General features: G+C 49.0%; 4 protein-coding genes across 4 annotated transcripts, besides 2 other annotated features; 3 read left to right on the top strand and 1 right to left on the bottom strand.

The window, feature by feature from the left end:
• Nucleotides 1-1049: 1049 nt before the first annotated feature.
• On the top strand, nucleotides 1050-2509 carry FPSE_03673 (uncharacterized protein; the record flags this gene model as incomplete). Its single annotated transcript, XM_009256792.1, has 5 exons — nucleotides 1050-1067; nucleotides 1177-1306; nucleotides 1391-1526; nucleotides 1584-2221; nucleotides 2277-2509. 5 exons carry the CDS (start codon nucleotides 1050-1052, stop codon nucleotides 2507-2509), a joined length of 1155 nt encoding a protein of 384 aa, XP_009255067.1.
• Nucleotides 2510-3315: 806 nt separating this feature from the next.
• Nucleotides 3316-4583, top strand: FPSE_03672 (uncharacterized protein; the record flags this gene model as incomplete). The annotated part of the gene is made up of 2 exons (XM_009256791.1): nucleotides 3316-4016; nucleotides 4082-4583. 2 exons carry the CDS (start codon nucleotides 3316-3318, stop codon nucleotides 4581-4583), a joined length of 1203 nt encoding a protein of 400 aa, XP_009255066.1.
• A 905-nt stretch (nucleotides 4584-5488) lies between these two features.
• Nucleotides 5489-5757, bottom strand: FPSE_03671 (uncharacterized protein; the record flags this gene model as incomplete). The annotated part of the gene is made up of 2 exons (XM_009256790.1): nucleotides 5489-5563; nucleotides 5614-5757. The coding sequence occupies 2 exons, from the start codon at nucleotides 5755-5757 to the stop codon at nucleotides 5489-5491; spliced, it is 219 nt and encodes a 72-aa protein (XP_009255065.1).
• A 498-nt stretch (nucleotides 5758-6255) lies between these two features.
• Nucleotides 6256-6281: a microsatellite.
• Nucleotides 6282-6657: 376 nt separating this feature from the next.
• Nucleotides 6658-6685: a microsatellite.
• Nucleotides 6686-9529: 2844 nt separating this feature from the next.
• FPSE_03670 (uncharacterized protein) lies at nucleotides 9530-13711 on the top strand (the record flags this gene model as incomplete). The annotated part of the gene is made up of 3 exons (XM_009256789.1): nucleotides 9530-10564; nucleotides 10615-11873; nucleotides 11923-13711. The coding sequence occupies 3 exons, from the start codon at nucleotides 9530-9532 to the stop codon at nucleotides 13709-13711; spliced, it is 4083 nt and encodes a 1360-aa protein (XP_009255064.1).
• Nucleotides 13712-14796: the final 1085 nt, after the last annotated feature.

Raw genomic sequence — 14796 nt, forward strand, 5'->3', positions numbered from 1 at the left:
GTTTTCACACCGTGAGTTTCGCGGCATTTGAATACATTTCTTTGTTGTTTTTAAGTCTGCCAATCTTTGCAATTGAAGATTTGGCGTACTTGAAGTCGACTCAGCTGATGATTGTCATGCAATTAACAAGAAGAGCTGTTGATAATCAGCGTCCAAATTAGATTGAATAAGCTTGTTTCTTCGTTCAATGGCAATTGTACAATTACCACTTCAATCCGGCGCGGGCCGATGTAGCTAAGTTGGAACACATGGCGAGAACAACTGCAGACGTGGAGTTGGATGATCTGTCATGGTGCAAGACGAGAGCGTCTGTAGGTTGTTCTTGTGACATTCTGGAAATGTTTTGCGAGACTCTCTTATCTCCTTCTTCCGATAGTTCGGCTCTAGGTCCGCCTTAAACTCAACTCGACGATAATTAAAGTAACCTGTAACGACATCGGCAACGGGCACGGCATTGTACGGAAGGTCTTCCGACCCCGTGAAGAAACGAAAGCCTCTCATCTTGACTCACTGAACGGCGTCCTATGTACCACCGACGGCCGAGTCGGTATCATCTGCCGAAAGAAGTGTAGTAAGACCCCGCTTTTGTCTCTGGTCAGTGTCTTGTCTGTGAGGTTATTTGGCTATCTTTACCAATTATCGCGACCTTGACACCAATGGCACAGGACCTTGGCACGCCCAGACAGCCTCCCCGCACCATGTCCTCACGTAAACAAAGACAAACGGAGTGTCATGTCCAATGAGCGCGATAGTGATATGTCCGAAGCCGCCTAAGGTTTCCTATCTGAATGTGTGATGTGGATTTGAGCTCCAATTGCGGGGTACCCAACGTAGGTACGCACCGGAGTTGCTCGGTGATCGGGATCTTTGATGCGGGCGGTTTCCTACCGATTCTATGCCTACATAAACAGTTTCCTTGAAACGGCCGGCCTTGGATGCAATCATCTAAGCCCCATCATCCCCTTTAAATTGTTTGTCTTTCTGTTTTCCATACTACTTCTTTTCTTCCTCGACATTCGATTTCCATCCCATCACATAAAACCGGAATAATGTCTACTGTTGGCAAGGTATGTTCCATTGGCAAGCACCCTCTCACTACCTACCCCTCATCGTAACAGGCGCCCCGCTGTCGATGATGGGAAGCTTCTGTCAACACATTATTGATGCCATTGCCAGACTATTACCTGTAAGGCCGCCGTCGCCTGGGAGGCCGGCAAGCCTCTATCCATTGAGGATGTCGAGGTTGCTCCTCCCAGGGCCAACGAGGTCCGAATCCAGATCTACTACACTGGTGTTTGCCACACAGGTATGCTTTTTGTGCCCGCGTCATCATGCTCTCAGAGCTCCGCAGGCGTGAGAATGGAGTCGACAAACAGCTAATGCTTACCAGATGCCTACACACTCTCTGGCAAGGATCCCGAGGGTGCTTTCCCCATTGTCCTTGGACACGAGGGTGCCGGTATTGTCGAGTCTATTGGTGAGGGCGTTACCAACGTCAAGGTTGGTGACCACGTCGTCGCTCTCTAGTATGTCTTTCTCGTACCTGGTCCATCGCCACACAATCTAATCGTTTCCCCCAACAGCACCCCCGAATGTAAGGAGTGCAAGTTCTGCAAGTCCGGAAAGACCAACCTTTGCGGTAAGATCCGAGCCACCCAGGGCAAGGGTCTGATGCCCGACGGCACCTCTCGATTTAAGTGCAAGGGCAAGGATCTGCTTCACTTCATGGGCACTTCCACATTCTCCCAGTACACTGTCGTCGCCGATATCTCCGTCGTTGCCATTGAGCACGACGCTCCCATGGACCGAACCTGTCTGCTCGGCTGCGGTATCACCACCGGTTACGGTGCTGCCACCATCACCGCCAACGTCCAGGCTGGCGACAACGTTGCCATCTTTGGTGCCGGCTGTGTCGGTCTCTCAGTTGTCCAGGGTGCTGCCGCTCGCAAGGCTGGCAAGATCATCGTTGTTGACGTCAACCCTTCCAAGAAGGAGTGGGGTGAGAAGTTCGGTGCTACTGACTTCGTGAACCCTACCGAGCTCGGCGACCAGTCCATCCAGGACAAGCTTATCGAGATGACCGACGGTGGTTGTGACTACACCTTTGACTGCACTGGTAATGTTGGTGTCATGCGCGCTGCCCTCGAGGCCTGCCACAAGGGTTGGGGTGAGTCCATCGTTATCGGTGTTGCCGCCGCTGGCCAAGAGATTTCCACACGACGTAAGTTAAACCCCGACAACTCACAAACATCCAGAGATACTGACTATTTTTTCAGCATTCCAGCTTGTCACTGGCCGAGTGTGGCGAGGATGTGCTTTCGGTGGTGTCAAGGGCCGTTCTCAGCTGAACGACCTCGTTGCCGACTACAAGAAGGGTGATCTCAAGGTTGACGAGTTCATCACCCACCGCAAGACTCTCGGCGAGATCAACAACGCTTTCGAAACAATGAAGCAGGGTGACTGCATCCGTGCTGTCGTCGACATGCAAAAGCTCGAGCCCAAGATTTAATGACCCAAAATGTAGTATAAACAAATGATAATCAAAATTTTATGTTGAATGACAAAACTGGTTTCTTGACTTTGGGGTGAGCTGCTATTAATATGTGCCATGATTGAGTAGAGTACCTTGATAGACACTTCGGCATAATGTCCTAGACGCTTGATACAGTATTGGATATGATGCGCACATATGACTCCACTCATGATAACGTGGTATATGAGGTTATGGATGTTGAATTTGTGTGTGTCGCGCCCTTGTACAGAAATGTTTGATACAAGTCGAAGTGAAATAGTAAATAGCGAGTATATGAAGCACAAGGAAACATTCATCCATGCTCTGGATTATACTGAGGCAGGACTACCTTATATATCGGTAGCTTGGGTACATGCTTCTGGTCGTGACAATATTCTATGCTGCACCTTGATGGCTACGATATTTGGCGAATGATCATCCACGTAACATAGGATCTACTCAACCCAGTGATAATCTCTACAAGTCGGGATGCTTTCTCAAATATTTTTGATAACCCTCAAGAGATTAAGCTATTCTCATTTGACTAGAGGATCTTATTATAGCATAAACGAAGTTATAACCAATCAACTTAGCTAGCATATCTTAGTCTTGCATAATAGCTTGCACAGCTGCAGTCTACTAGAAATCCGGGGTATCTCCACTACGTGCATCCAATTCAACAGAGTGGGTCGTTTCCAATCCACTCGATGTCATTTGCCCAAGGGGCTCCATGACGAGTCGCGCGACTGAAATACAATCTTTAATAGCCCGATTTAACAGCACAATACCAAAAAGTCGGCAAGATGCGTTCATCGAGGATATCAAAAGACGCTTCCAAGATATTCGACCGCGTAAAAGAGTCTACCTCCCCGCCGCGACGAGTGACAAGATCTGCCTTGGCTAAATTCGCCTTTGCCGCGACAGAGGATACCAAACCTGCAGTCGGCGATATCGAAGATATCGAAGATATCGGGGGTCCTGTACGAAAACGAAAACGGGTGGCGACGATAAAGACAGAAACCTCGACATCACCTCTAGCCGTCAAGTCCGAAGTTATCGACGAAGCCCTCGATGAGATTCCATCACCACCTGCAAAGGCGCGCCGCGTTCGCAAGCCCGCTCGCAAAGCTATCGATGCCACAACTGGCGTAACGAAGATAGAACCGCCATCCGATTGGGAGGCCATCTATGATACTGTGAGAAAGATGAGGGCACCAGGCGGTCGAGCGCACGGTGCGGCCGTTGACACGATGGGGTGCGAACGGTTGGCAGATGAAAAGGCATCGCCAAAAGATCAAAGGTTTCATACATTGGTGGCGCTCATGCTTTCGAGTCAAACCAAAGACACGGTGAACGCCGTTGTCATGAGAAAACTGCAAACTGAGCTGCCACCGTTTGAGCCGGGGGCGCCTCCGGGGCTAAACCTAAACAACGTCCTGGCGATCGATCCCAAGACTCTGAACGAATTTATCTGGGCAGTTGGCTTTCACAATAACAAGACAAAGTTTGTGCTACCACCATCGGTATGCTCGGGAACATACAAGTTTGGCTGACTTTTTATTTACCTAGGTATATTAAGCAGACGGCCGAGATACTCCGCGATCAATGGGATGGTGACATCCCCGACACGATCGAGGGCCTCGTATCACTACCAGGTGTCGGTCCCAAGATGGGTTACCTGTGCTTATCAGTGGCATGGGGAAAGCATGAGGGGATTGGTGTTGATGTGCATGTACATCGTATCACAAACCTCTGGGGTTGGCACAAAACCAAGAACCCAGAGGAGACTCGTACGACGCTTCAATCATGGCTGCCACAGGATCGATGGCATGAAATCAACCATCTTCTTGTAGGATTGGGTCAGTCGGTATGTCTGCCTGTTGGACGCAAGTGCGGCGAGTGCGATCTTGGTCTCCAAGGTCTATGCAAGGCTGCCGATCGAGCCAAGGTATCCGCAGGGCGAAAGCTCAAAACGGAGGAAATAAAGCTGGAGGCTCAAAATGGCGCAGCAGTCAAGACGGAGGTTTCACAAGACATTGTGAAAAAGGAGGAGGGTGACAGTGTATGGTGAGAGGTCCTTGGCCCTTGGCCCTTTGACTGACACGATACACGATTGACCCCCATTGTCGGCCCCGCCCCCCCGGAACCAGCCACCCCATAATAAATCCCCAGGATCGAGTTGGCTACATAAGTTGCTGGCAGGAGACGATTTGACCACGTGTATGAGGCCTTGTGAAAGTTAGTGCAGAAAGATGACAACTGAAAAGAGCGTCGTCTTTTGTCTTTGGGGTGCGTTGATACCCCATTGATACCCTATTCTCCATTGTTAAAGTGATTAGTCTTTTCCCAAAGCACTCCCGTGGTCTAGCCCAGATGGCGCTATCAAAGGTGCCGTCCAGACGGCTGCTCACGAGATCAACCATGCGCCCACGATACGATATCGGAGATAAGCCGGCAAAATAATAACAGGGTCCTAGAGGCTCTCGCTAAATGCAAAGTCGCATCCAAGGCCAGGCGCAAGCAACACGTAATCGGAGCCAAGACAACTGATCGTCAGTCCATTCTGAGTCAAGCAATGTCACCGCTTCCGCACCTGTCGCTGTGTCGATGATCGTCGTATTCCAAGCACCCTCACGACTCAATCAATGGCAAGCACATTTGATGTAGGCATGTATGTATGTATGGTAAGTAATGATTTGTGATGAATTGATTTAATGCAGACCCCGCTAGAATAGGGAACTATGCCCCTCAAAGCATATCCAGTACGCCGTCGCACCCTCAACTGTTGAAATAGAAATATACAATGGCGAATAACGCCCTGCATCTCATCTCATGCAGATGCTTGTGTCGAAACCCAATCCCATCGTTACGTCGTGGTGGCCGTCAGAGTTGCGCATCGTGGACTTGAGGAGTGACGCCAGTCTCCAGTCCAACACATATCTGTTAAAAGAGTATGTGTGATTCTCGTTGGTCGGTTTACACGCCCCGGATAACCTGGGTTCGCTCCGACTCAAGTTGTATGGCGTTGCGCTCGTAGGACTGCTTCTTACACTGGGAGGATTGTTAGAGAGGGTCGATTACATTTCCAGAGGTCAACTTACATCCTCGAGACCGGTGCACTTGTGGTCTTCTAGTAGACGGTGCTTGCCACAGAAGTGACCTTGACAAAAGGTGCAGTCGCCAACGATGCGCTGAGCAGGCTCGCGGCAAGTGGCGGCGGTGCAACGGATTCGCTTAGGAGGCATGATGTCGGTTGTTTGTGGTGGAAAAGTAGTAAAAGTTGATGAGGGCTCAAAAGAGTTTATTTATGCTCGCAAGGAACGGTGAGAATATGAGATGACGGTGAGAGGCGGAGAGAGCGGTAAGAAGTTGGCTGAACCAAGCGAGTTATAGTAGCGGATGAGTTGGTTTAGCAAAGAATTGGATGCAAGTGACAGTGGCTTTCGAAAACCGCGGAAAGCTAAAGATGGAACCAAAAAAGGATTCACGCAACGACCTGTACTAAGAAATGGATTAACTGTTCAAAGCAAAGCAGGAGAGCAACTGTTGTTGGGAAAGGGGACTACGACAGGTCTTTATATGGAGAGACGAAGCAAGGCGGCTGATGAATGAATCATGCCTTGGTGGAGCCTGGTCGGTTCGCCTCCAGCTCGTTCTCTCTCACCACATTCACAGCCATGACCATGGTCCATGGTCCACGGCCATGGGGCAGGGGGGGAGGGCGTGTAGCGAAAATGTTTACCTTGCATTGCATTGCATTACATTGTATCCGTGGTTTGGGGCGATAGTCACACAGTGTATTTAATTATGGGAAATGCATTGCTCGGATACAGGCACCAAAGCAAGCTTACAACAACGTTGAGCAGCCACCCGCTTACACATGCACATGCACTGCATATGCATAAGAAGGTACGATATATCATTGTATTGACATGTGTAATGATAAAGCACAGTTCAGAGGTTTACAGAGTTATTTGTTGGATAGTAGATGGTGTCTCTGATGAGACATGTTTTACACAATTCGTATTCCCAACAAGGCGGACAGCATGAGAGATCATCCATAATGAATGACAAAGACAACGACAACAACAACGACAGCATGGCAGAAACTCGTGGAATCGAAGACCATACACCCCCCTCCCATGTGTCTCTGTCTCTGTCGCTGTCTCTGTCCCGTCTTTTTGGCTTGGGCATGGCGGCTGGAGCCTGCCCGGCGGTTCCAACGGGCCACTTTTACCCGTAGAGCGATTGGAATGGACGATGGCCCTTCAAGACCGGAATCAACAGCGAAGAGGCGAACTAGAAGAAGGGTTCACCACGAGGCTCCGAAAGCGGTGACCTTGGTTGAATCGATGGAACGGGCGGGGGCCCTGTAACTGCAATTGTAGGTGCTGCCGTACAGTGCTGTACAGCGACAAAGGTACTGCAGTGGGTACTGGAAGAAGTAGGAAGGGTCCCTGGGGGCGTGACGTAGATCAGGCGGGCGAATAAACTTGCATTTTTTCCCACTGAACCCGAGGCAGAGAAATGGTTACATTTATAATTGAGGCCGACGATGACGGCAGATGGGGGTCCTCTCTGTCGCTGTCCACAATTCAGACTCAAATGGTCTCGAAGGCTGTCAATCAATCTATCCCTTTCAGTCTGTGCATCACTAATGGACTTTTGACTGCTACTCATTGTTCTTGCCCAGGCTGGCCTGTTACATAGCTGAGACATGCTAAACAGGCGTCAATGGCTTCATCGTCATCAGCATCAGCATCAACATCAATATTACCTGTGCTCATAAGTTCAGCTCGGGCATCTCATCGAGCCTCGTCCAAACACTTATCGCAGCGGCTGCCGCTTTTGATGGGACGAACCCCTGCCCTTTTCAACCTGAATTTCGTATCCACGAGGTTTAGTCTAGGCCTACAACGAGCCTACGTAACGTGCTGTCAGCCTACAGTCTACAGTACCGCCTACGAGCTTCACTGTTTTGACGAATCTTGTAAAAAGGGACCCGAGAAATTCCTGGCTTTCCATGTCGTAGGACATTTTCTCATTTTTAGCGATGGACCGAGACTAGGATATGGGTGCTACCCTGCATTCAGCAGGTGTCTCATCGCCAATCGTTTAGAGGCGGAGGAATCAGAAAAACATGGCTCTCATGCATGGGGATCGACCACCCCCAACAAGCAAAAGCAAAGCACGGGGCATGGAGGTTTGCGCTGAACCGAAGGGAACTGAACTGAACTGGACCTACAGCCACTAGCCACAGCATCATTGGCAGCCAAAACGCTCTTCCTCTTCCGAGCTGGAGCTGAGGGGGCGGGACGGACGAGTCAGGTCTAGCCTGGGCGCATCTGGCACCATGAATCGGCTGGATACAGCAGTGCAATGCAGTGCATATTGATAAAGTCGGTTCAGGCGGTTACAAGAATAGGCGGTGGGAGTGTGTTGTTCATCAGGCTATTGCTTGTTAATCGACAACAGCCAACAACGACAACAACACATGACTTTTCATCCTGGCATTTCTAATCTCGCGACATTGGGGTATAAGATGAGACCAGTAGCAAGCCTCACTAATCAATAAGATTTTACGTCTTCATGCTGATCTCTCATTGTGGGGGCCCTGACTACTAATGTCTATGGACATTTGAAAGGAATGACGCCAAAGCCATGGATCTATACGTCAATACTGTTCAATATAGGTGCAGAGATTTTGAAGTGCAGCACTTAGATTGATTACGACAACCATGAAATTAAAGTCTCGGTCGATTTGAGCTCGGCCAACGTTGGCCATCATCAAGAACTGTCCGATACATCGGCAGATAAAACGATCGACATCATGACTCTCACTGTACGCGCTGTCCCCAAGTCTTAGACATTCTCCCCATTCCGTGACATGTTCGAGCCCATCCGGCGTCGTCCGCGGCCATTGTCTCCGGTAACGTTGATGAAAAGGGTAAGACAACCCCCGTGCATCTTCCGGAGACGCCGGGCCCGGCTCTCGGGCTGGAATCGCTCTTACATACCGATCAGAAAACAGTAAAATACATTCTCAACCGTCGATTAAACTTCATTTTGCCATACTGTGCTGTTAGTCTCTGGAGCTTCCCGACAGCTTGGGAATCTTGGATCTTGGTTAGACTCAGTCTCTACCAGATATCCGCCACTCCCGATAACTGGGGTTTTAGTGTATCCTTGGACTCTTTTAAGTTCTTGATGTCCGGATATGGTTTACCTTTTGAAAACTTCCCTGATCTGTGCTAATTGTTCATATTTTCTGTATTTTCAACCTGTTAGCACACTGGAAGATTGGGGTTGGAGTTCTGATAACTTCTAAAGTGGACTGATGACATAGGGTATAGACCCAAATAGCAACAAGGATTATCAATCAGAAAAAGCGCCGTCATCGTATAGGGGTCAGTACATCAGTTTGTGGCTCTTCGAAGCACTGAAAACGCAAGTTCGAGTCTTGCTGACGGCAAATCAATTATTCTTTTGCCATTTTTGCCATTTTTTGCTTAGTGGGTGGGATATCTATCTATCATGAGGAATTATTTGTATCATGGTTTCTTTTTGTAAGTGACTGGTTAATACTGATGTTATGTTCCCATTATGTACTATTGCAAACTCGACGTCTTTGTATGTCTCTTTTTCTTAGGGACTCAAATAAGATAATATCGAAATAACATCTAGTCTATCTCCCAGGTTTATCTCATGAAAGATATGAATGCCCCTCAATTTCCCTTTCAAGCGATAGAAACCATTAATTACCAATCATGGAACGTGGGGTTGGCCGTGACGACATTAAAGCCGCTTCCCTCACCCTGTAGCGACCACAACTTACATACTCTCTGTATAATTGTTCGGTTTTACAGTCTTTTGACTGCCGGAATACTTCTCCATATTTCATTGTACTGCTTGAATAACACCAAACTCCCACTCGTATCGGTACCTCAAATTTGGTGATCGCCTCACTCATCATAGTAACCCCTCATCGCTTCACCAACATTCCGAAACATACCCGCCATGGCGGCAGCATCTCAATCACGAGGTATTAGAATTGCCATTGATAGAGGTGGTACTTTCACCGACTGCGTAGGAGAGCACAATGGAAAAGAAATCATTATCAAGCTTCTGTCCGAAGATCCGGCCAACTACAAGGATGCCCCGCTTGAAGGCATTCGCCGCATCATGAGCCACTTCCTTGGCCGAGATATCCCCCGAGGTGAAGCTCTGGATACTTCAAAGATCGAATCTATCAGGATGGGAACAACTGTCGCTACAAATGCATTGCTTGAACGAAAAGGCGAGAAGATCGCCATGGTCGTGACCAAGGGTTTCAAGGACTGTTTGACCATTGGAAATCAGTCAAGACCAAAGATCTTTGATCTTGCCATTCGAAAGCCCGACGTGCTGTACGAGAAGGTGGTTGAGATTGACGAGCGGGTCACACTGGAAGACTACGCCGAGGATCCCGAAAGGACACAAACCGAGGCGGAGGCTCAAGTCGGTACTAAAGAAGCAGAAGGCAAGACTTTGGTCCGCGGCTTGTCAGGCGAGACAGTGAGAATCCTCAAAAGAGCCGAGGAAGATGATATTCGATCGAAGCTCAAGGGTGTTTACGATCAGGGTATTCGCAGTATCGCCGTGTGTCTTATGCATGGCTACACTTACCCCGACCATGAGGCATTGATCGGTCGCGTAGCCAAGGACATCGGCTTCCAGCACATCTCACTTAGCCACGAACTTATGCCTATGATAAAATTGGTATCTCGAGCTACATCTGTGTGTGCTGATGCCTATCTCACCCCGGCTATTCGAAAATACATCGATGGCTTTCAGGCTGGATTTGAAGGTGGTCTAGGAACTCGCAGTGTTAAAGAGGAAACGGGCACAAAGGGAGCCAGATGCGAGTTTATGCAGAGTGATGGTGGACTAGTCGATGTGGAAAAGTTCACTGGCCTGAAGGCAATCTTGTCAGGTCCTGCTGGAGGTGTGGTCGGGTACGCGATAACGTCATATGACGAAGAAACTAAGACTCCTGTCATTGGCTTCGATATGGTAAGTTTGGCAAGATCGCTGTGTAATTGACCAGAATCTGACTTTGGCAGGGCGGTACTAGCACCGATGTTTCGAGGTATGGCGAGGGACGATATGAGCATGTTTTCGAGACGACAACTGCTGGCGTGACCATCCAGTCTCCTCAACTGGACATCAACACCGTCGCAGCAGGAGGCGGATCTCGACTCTTTTTCAGAAACGGACTCTTTGTTGTCGGACCCGAGTCTGCGGGTGCCCACCCAGGCCCTGCATGTTATCGAAAGGGAGGACCCGCTACTGTTACTGATGCTAACCTGGTGCTTGGCCGTCTGCTTCCCGAGTTCTTCCCCAAGATCTTTGGAGAAAATGAAGATGAGGGTCTGGATGTTGAAGCTAGCAGAAAGGTTCTTCAAGAATTGGCTGACCAAGTGAACCGGGAAAGCGACAAGAACCTGACAGCCGATGAAGTAGCGTATGGATTTCTGACTGTTGCTAATGAAACAATGACTCGGCCCATTCGATCTATTACCGAAGCCAAGGGTCACGATTCTTCGAAACATCGACTCGCTACTTTCGGAGGTGCAGGCGGCCAGCATGCTGTCGCCATTGCAGAGTCTTTGGGTATTCAACAAATTCTGGTCCATCGATATTCCTCAGTTCTTTCGGCATATGGTATGGCTCTTGCGGATGTTGTCGACGAGCGACAGGAGCCCGATTCATTGGTATGGAAGGACGATGACAAGACAGTCAGCGAACTGAAGAAGAAAATGGAGAAGCTCAAGGATCAATCACGAAAATCTCTCAACGACCAAGGATTCCAAGAGAGTGAAATCGCCTTTGAGGAATATCTTAACATGAGATATCGCGGTACTGAATCGGCTCTTATGATTGTTAGACCGACAGCAGAAGAAGCCAAAGAACACTTTGACGGCAAAGAATGGGATTTTGGTGAAGCTTTTGTTAAGCAGCACAGATACGAGTTCGGCTTCACGCTTGACGAACGAGATATTATTATTGACGATGTTCGTGTCCGAGGTATCGGCAAGAGTTTCCGACACCAGGACGACACAGTGGACAAGCAGCTCAAAGACTTGAAGCAACAGGAAGTCTCTGATAAGAAGAAGCTCAACAGCCAACAAGTTTACTTTGAAGGAGGCAGAAAGGATACTCCTGTCTTCAAGCTCGAAGGCCTTCAAGTGGGCGATTCTATTCCAGGGCCTGCCATGCTTGCAGATGGTACACAGACAATTGTTGTGACACCAAAAGCAACAGCAATTATCCTCAAGACTCATGTAGTCATCAACCTGGAAAAGCAGGGATCAAAGATCGAGTAAGTCCACGTTATTAGTGAGATGCAGTGGAAACTAACATAAACTCAGATCTGCTAAGGCATCTGGGGATCGGGAAGTTGACCCCATCATGCTCAGCATCTTCGGTCATCGTTTCATGGCCATCGCCGAGCAGATGGGCCGTGCCTTGCAAAAGACCAGTGTCAGCACAAACGTCAAGGAGAGACTCGACTTCTCGTGTGCTATCTTTGATGCAACAGGCGGTCTTGTGGCCAATGCTCCTCATCTCCCCGTGCATCTTGGATCGATGTCCACATGTGTGAGGCGTCAAGCCGAGATCTGGAAGGGAAAGTTGGAAAAGGGTGATGTCATTATCTCCAACCACCCTTCTTATGGTGGAACTCATCTTCCTGATGTGACTCTTTTGATGCCGGCCTTTGACGAAAAGGGCGAGAATATTCTCTTTTACGCCGCATCGCGAGCTCATCATGCGGATATCGGTGGCATAAGTGCAGGCAGCATGCCTCCCCACTCACGAGAGCTGTACCAAGAGGGTGCTTCAATCAGAAGTGAGAAGCTTGTGAGCGGTGGAAAGTTCAATGAGAAGCGAGTGGTGGAATTGTTCTACGAAGAACCTGCCAAATACCCTGGCTGTAGCGGAACACGTTGTTTGGCCGACAACATCAATGACTTGAGAGCACAAGTATCGGCCAACCAGAAGGGCATCTCATTGATCGAGTCCCTGATTGCTGAGTATGGCGAAGAAACGGTGCAGTTTTACATGGTTCATATCCAAAACAATGCCGAGCAGTGTGTGCGCCGACTGCTCAAGGATGTCTACAAACGATTCGAAGGCAAGGATTTGTCCGCAGTCGATTTCATGGACGACGGTTCCCCTATTCGATTGAAGATTCGGATCGATGCTGAAAAGGGAGAGGCCGAATTTGATTTCTCTGGCACTGGCCCAGAGGTATACGGCAACATCAACGCACCACAAGCTATCACGTTCAGTGCCATCATCTACTGCCTGCGATGTCTCATCTCAGAAGACATCCCTCTGAACCAGGGATGCTTGAAGCCAATCCACGTCAAGATTCCTCCCAAGTCTATCTTGTCACCATCACCTGGCGCGGCTGTCGTCGGAGGAAACGTTCTCACCAGTCAGCGCATCACCGATGTCATTTTCAAGGCATTCCAGGCCTGTGCTGCTAGTCAAGGTTGCTGCAACAATTTGACCTTTGGATTTGGCGGCAACCAGGATGGAGCTGAAGCAGTCAAGGGATTTGGCTATTACGAAACAATTGCTGGTGGAAGTGGTGCGGGTTCTGACTGGGAGGGTACAAGCGGTGTTCACTGCCACATGACAAATACTCGCATCACAGATTCAGAGATATTTGAAAGACGATACCCAGTTCTCCTCCGCGAATTTTCCATCCGCTCTGGGTCAGGAGGGCAAGGTCAGCATCGCGGCGGTGATGGTGTCATCCGCGACATTGAGTTTCGCATTCCTCTTCAAGTCTCCATCCTCAGCGAGCGCCGTGTCTACCGTCCTTATGGCTTGAACGGCGGAGGCGATGGAGAATGTGGCCTCAACCTCTGGGTCCGAAAGGTTGAAAAGGCAAACTGGGAGGCATCCCTGAAGCAGTTTCACACCAAGGATGAAGCAGGTGAGGTAGAGTATGAGGAGAGGAACGTCAACATGGGAGCTAAGAACACAGCTGCAATGAAGGCTGGAGATCGCATCATCATCTGCACACCTGGAGGAGGTGCGTGGGGAGCTGAGGGAGCTGAGAGTGTAGCTAAGAAGAAGGTTGATCATACTGAAGCGTGGAGGAAGGGAAGTGGTAGTGCGAGGGATGAAACTGCGCTTCAGGCTTAGACAAGGTGAGAATGCGATGGTACTATTTACAAGACTAGATTATGAGTATATCCAAGACTGGTTTCACCGATTTTCCTCTCCTTCAAACCCCCCTACGACATTTTGAGACTCATGAACGATAAACAAAGCCACTTTCAAAGGCCTGGCATTGCTATAGTCTTGTGAGACATGGAAGCCTAGAATGTATTTTATTTAGCGCCAGACCTATAGACTCAGCCCTAGACATTGTCGAGACATGAGCGTGAATTAACTATCTACCTATGGATGCGTCACACTGAAACAGTGACAACAGGCAAAAGCCACTCGGTTTGATCCCAACGTGAGGTCTTGGTGTTTAAGTGCTACCTACCTACTCTTCGGTGCCGTGATATGCTTTGGTTTGAGCTTATTCAAAACAAGCTCTATTAGAGGCACTTACCTTAGTACCTACTTACCTAGTCTAGGTACTAGGTACCTAAGTTATGTCTGAGAAGTTACAGATGTCTTAGAACTACCTCCTGTCCTATGACTGGAATAAGCAAGGGAGGAAGGGGGGCTCAACCCGGGCCTGCCCTCCAACGTCGGAACATTTCAATGAGAAGCAATGCCCATGTTGGGAAGGAAAGAACAAGAAATCGCAAAGGGGGGATCCAAATCTATCCCTAAGGGTTCAAGGAGTTGGCTCCCTCTATAGGGAGGTGCTTGAAAATTCTGATCAAACGTTACCTATCAACTTACAACTCAATCTTCAACACCAACACTGATATCAACTGCTGATCATTAACTTGCACGACCCCGGCAATCTGAATCATTGGCGGCCAATTCTGATCAAATTTCCCCTGATCATCGCTGCTCCTTCACTGGAAAGGAAGTCATGTGCTAATCTTCTCGAATACATATGGCTGTGCTGTGTCATATGCATGTCAATACGCCACATCGGGCAAAAAGACGTTGGAACAAGAGTCGTTTCCCTCCCGAATCGACACCTCGAGCAGCCAGCCAATGAATATGCCCAATTGCTCGCCACTCATATAAATCCCCAGTCAGCCCTACGGAGCTTAAGCATGGGTTGCTGCATTAGTTCAACCACTGATGGGCCAGGGCTT

This window comes from Fusarium pseudograminearum, chromosome 1, assembly GCF_000303195.2.
Source record: "Fusarium pseudograminearum CS3096 chromosome 1, whole genome shotgun sequence".
Taxonomy (NCBI): domain Eukaryota; kingdom Fungi; phylum Ascomycota; class Sordariomycetes; order Hypocreales; family Nectriaceae; genus Fusarium; species Fusarium pseudograminearum.